General features: G+C 35.0%; 1 protein-coding gene across 1 annotated transcript; it reads left to right on the top strand.

The window, feature by feature from the left end:
- Positions 1 to 1,644: 1,644 nt before the first annotated feature.
- LOC112024399 (UDP-glucose flavonoid 3-O-glucosyltransferase 7-like) lies at positions 1,645 to 3,077 on the top strand. The gene is given in 4 exon segments (XM_065759950.1): positions 1,645 to 2,082; positions 2,085 to 2,502; positions 2,505 to 2,843; positions 2,846 to 3,077. Coding segments are annotated over 4 exon segments (1,338 nt in total). The 5' UTR covers positions 1,645 to 1,659; the 3' UTR covers positions 3,004 to 3,077.
- Positions 3,078 to 4,675: the final 1,598 nt, after the last annotated feature.

Raw genomic sequence — 4,675 nt, 5'->3', positions numbered from 1 at the left:
AATTTAATATTAAGTTATCTTACTATAATAGATGATATATACATCACTTCATAAGGCTAGTAAGCATTTGCATCAACCTCATCATTTCAACAAATATATAGCTAATGTCCCAACTCTCGTGCATCAACCTCAATATTTTGTCCCACTTGTTAGCAAGTCCCTTAGGTCCCACACTTGATTTAGAAAATGCTTTGACTCTCGAATACTTCAGAATGGGTCATGTGTCCACTGTCCATGTCAGACAAGTATTGAACAGGAACTCGCTTTGGACACTTTGCATGTGTGTCCAACCAAAAAATATATATATTTTTTTTCAGGAATTATTTTACTAACTTTTAAATTTAATTCTTTTTTTAATGTCAAAATTTATAAGATTTGATTATAAATAAATGATGGTCATATATATATATATATATTTTGAGAAACAAATGATAGTCATGTTAGTATTTGATGGGTTAGACTTTTTTTAATTAATTGTATTATAAACATCACTTGCACTTAATAGTAATAGAGTCACTTTATTATTCATTATTGGTCTTAAATTGATATATGTTTAACAATATATGAAAAATAAATGCTTAAGAATATATAAAACACATAAATAAAAATATGTTTAATAATTAATTAATATATGTATCACCATCGTGTCTTGCTATGTCACATCCTAATTTTCCAAAAATTGATATATCACTGTATCATGCCCATAAACATCTATATGTCTGTGATTCCTAATAAAAATATTAATAAAAAAAATATCTACTTGTGGTTTTGGAGGTTGAATTCTAGCATTCTATACACTCATAGTTTAAAAAAGAATACAACTATAGGCACAAACTATTTTGCAACAATTTTACAAATTGTTGATATGATAAATTCTTATTGATTCTCATATGAGTCCACTATTAACATCACATTTTTAGTTACTAATAACCACCCGCCAAATTAATAATTTGTAAAATAGTTTATGAGTTTAGTATTTTCCTTAAAACAATATATATATATATATATATATCACTTTGCCCGGAGAAAACGGGCATTTGCCCTTTTTGCCAAATTTTTTTAGCAAAATGCCTTATATCTGAAACTATTAAGGGAAATGCCCTTGTTTTGAAGCTTGATTTTCTAATAATTGAGTTTCAATTTAAAACTCGATTTTTGGATAATCGAGTTATAGCAAATTGAAAATTAAAAAAAAAAAAAAAATTCTGGAACTCGAGTTCCATGTAAAGTACTTGAGTTCATGGAACTCGAGCTCCTTAAAAAAATTCAAGTGGAACTCGAGTTCCATGAACTTGAATACTTTACATGGAACTCGATTTTTTTTTTTTTTTATTTTAAATTTGCCGAAGCTGGTTCTCATTTTATAAGTTTGATCATGAAGCTGAGTTTTTGAATTGGAAAACCCATTGGGATATTCCACCGAAACGACCCACTAGACAGAGTTATGGGTTTATTTGAGTTAGAGTTATAAGAATTGAGTTAGGAGTTTGAGTGATAAGTGACCTCCAAACCAAACAGGGTCTTATTCTTTCTCAAGTCCTTGTGGGCTACTATAAACAATTATATAACAATGTTTCGTGTCTAACAAATTTCTCATACCGACTCTGAAAAATATAGCCTAGCCTAATAACCTCTCCATTTCCGCTTGTTCTGGGTGTTATGGGTAGCAAAAGTCGCCAGCTTCACATATTCTTCTTCCCTTTGATGGGCTATGGCCACCTGATACCAATGATGGACACGGCCAAGCTTTTTGCAGCGCGAGGTGTGAAGGCAACGATTGTCACTACTCCTCGCAACGTGCCATTATTCTCCAAAATGCGTGGCACCGACATTGATATCCAAATCATCAAGTTCCCAGCTGTAGAGGCTGGCCTGCCTGAAGGATGTGAGAATATTGACTCAGTGACTTCCCTAGATATGTCTCACAAATTTATCAAAGCCACTAAAATGCTCCAACAACCACTCGAGCAACTACTAGAAGAGTACCACCCTGGTTGCCTTGTTGCCGACATGTTCTTTCAGTGGGCCCCTGATGTTGCAGCTAAATTTGGTATTCCTAGGCTTGTTTTCGAGGGGTTCAGTTTTTTTTTTCCCTATGTGCAACCCATAGTTTGACAGTATTTGAACCCCACAAGAAAGTTTTCTCTGACTCTGAACCTTTTGTCATTCCTAGTTTTCCAGGGGAGATAAAGTTGACAAGGATGCAACTTCCTGACTTCACTTTGCAAGAAGTTGAAGCAGACTTTTCCAAGTTGTTTAAAGAAGCTATTGAATCAGAGTTGACAAGCTATGGGGTGGTTGTTAACAGCTTCTATGAGCTTGAACCAGCTTATGCAGGTCATTACAGGAAAGTTTTGGGAAGAAAGGCGTGGCATATAGGTCCAGTTTCACTATGCAACAAGGATTCTGAAGATAAAGCCCAAAGGGGAAAGGAAGCTTCCATTGATGAGCATGAATGTTTAAAATGGCTTTGTGAAAAGAAACCCAATTCGGTTATTTATATTGTTTGGGGAGTATGCCAAACTTTAGTGATTCACAGCTTTTTGAAATTGCAATGGGTCTTGAGGCTTCAGAACAACAATTCATTTGGGTTGTGAGGAAAGGCAAAAATGAGAAAGAAGAGGAAGATTGGCTACCTAAAGGATTTGAGAAAAGAATGGAAGGTAAAGGATTAATTATAAGAGGTTGGGCACCCCAAGTTTTGATTCTTGATCATGAAGCAGTTGGAGGATTTGTGACTCATTGTGGGTGGAACTCGACCTTAGAAGGTGTGGCTTCAGGGATGCCCATGGTCACATGGCCTATGGCTTCTGAGCAGTTTTACAACGAGAAGTTGATAACTCAAAAGCAATAGAGAAGGCAATGAGGCAAATTTTGGTGGGTGAAGAAGCGGCCAGAGCCAAGGCACTTGGAGAGATGGCAAGGAAGGCCGTTGAAGAAGGAGGATCATCATACTCTGATTTGAATGCTTTAATTGAAGAATTAAGGTTGTATTGCCTTTGATCTCTGGCGCTAAAAATTGCTTGTATAACTCTTTAATAATTATATATATAAAAGGATTTATTATCCTTGCTGTTTATTATCCTTGCTGCTTTTCAATAATTGTAGGACATTGTCCTAAGAATTTGTGATCGATAGTCCAATCGAAATTATAATTCTATAAGTTGTAGATAAGTGTTTAGTTGTCTACTATTTCTTAAATTTCAACTTTTATAGCATTTGCATGGGGATTAGGCAAAAGTTTAGCTAAACTTAACTTAAAAAGTTACTTTTCCCTTATTGCCTAATCCATTTCTTACTTGTGCAACCACAAGACTTTCTATTTGTTTAAATACCACTACAAAAAATGCGTCCAAAAGCTGCGTTTTTAAAAAACACAACTACAGGGGGTAATTTGAGCCGCGTTTTTTGGAAAACGAGGCTCCACCCCTAGACGTATAGTCGTGTTTTCTAAACATGGCTATAGAGCAGCTCTGAAGCCGCGTTTTATGATGTTGAGGCTGGGTTTAGCTGGAAAGGCCTTAAGCTGCATTTTTAAAAACACAGCTATAGACCTATTCGGGGATTTTTTTTTTTTTTCAATATATCCCAGAGCTGCATTTAATAAATGCAGCTTGAACCTTTATTGAGCTGCATTTGATTAAATGCAACTCCAGATCTATTTAAGCTGCGTTTAATCAAACGCAGCTCTAGGTTTGCTATAAATTGAAAAAAACCCTAAATTTCAACACAATTGAAAAAAAAAACCCTAAATTGAAAAATACTCTCAGCTCACTCTCAACCTAGCTCTTGATCCCAAACTTGCCGCCGTGCTCTCAACCTCTTGCCGCCGTGCTCTCAACACAATACCCACAAACCTCCAGCCTCTTAGGCTCCCTCATCGATTGGTAAGCTCTCTCTCTCTCTCTCTCTCTCTCTTTCTTTTTCTCTCTCATCGATCCTCTCTCTATATAAACGCTTGAATCGAACTTTTCGGTTTCGTCAGCGTCCACTTTCTTCATTTCTTCCCTCTGATCTATTCTTTCCTTTTCCCCATTTCACAGTTTCATTCCAATTGTTCTTCTTTGCCATAACCTGGTCTAGTGTTCTCTGTCGGATCGGTCTAAACCTGGTTAAGCTCTTCGTAGATCCTCCACCAACAATGACAATTCAGTCATGAATCCTGAATAGTAAGCATCTTCGGTCTCAATCTCCTTTACTATTACAGCTTTTTCCTTTGTTTGGTCGCTCGGAAAATTAAAACCAAAAAGGAAATGAAAAATTTGAGCTTAATTTTCGTTTTTAGATTTTTATTTTTCCTCTTTTGTTTTCTACGCAACTGAATGTGATATTAATTTGCTTAATCTCTTGAGATCTTTGATGATTTTGTGCTTTTTACGGTTGTGGATTTGAGAGAAGTTTTTGACGAATTCCTAAAATATAGGTTAACCGAGAAAAATAAGGGGAGAGAAGAAATTATAGTCGCCAATTTTAGCTTTAATTTTTTTAATTTTAATTTTAATTTTTATGGATAATTCAATTTTATGTAGATTAATTTTTTATAGTTTATTGTTCTGTAATCGTATATGTAGAATCGGGAGATTCTACCCAGAAAGCCTCTGAAATCCTAGTAAATGAATCTTTCTTTAACTATTTACTATAATATATATGTTCCTTCTTTGCCTGTTCGATTTTA

This window comes from Quercus suber, unplaced genomic scaffold (assembly GCF_002906115.3).
Source record: "Quercus suber isolate HL8 unplaced genomic scaffold, Cork oak 2.0 scaffold_347, whole genome shotgun sequence".
Lineage (NCBI taxonomy): Eukaryota > Viridiplantae > Streptophyta > Magnoliopsida > Fagales > Fagaceae > Quercus > Quercus suber.
Note: the sequence above shows the minus strand (reverse complement) of the source record. Positions and strands in the feature narration are given on the sequence as shown.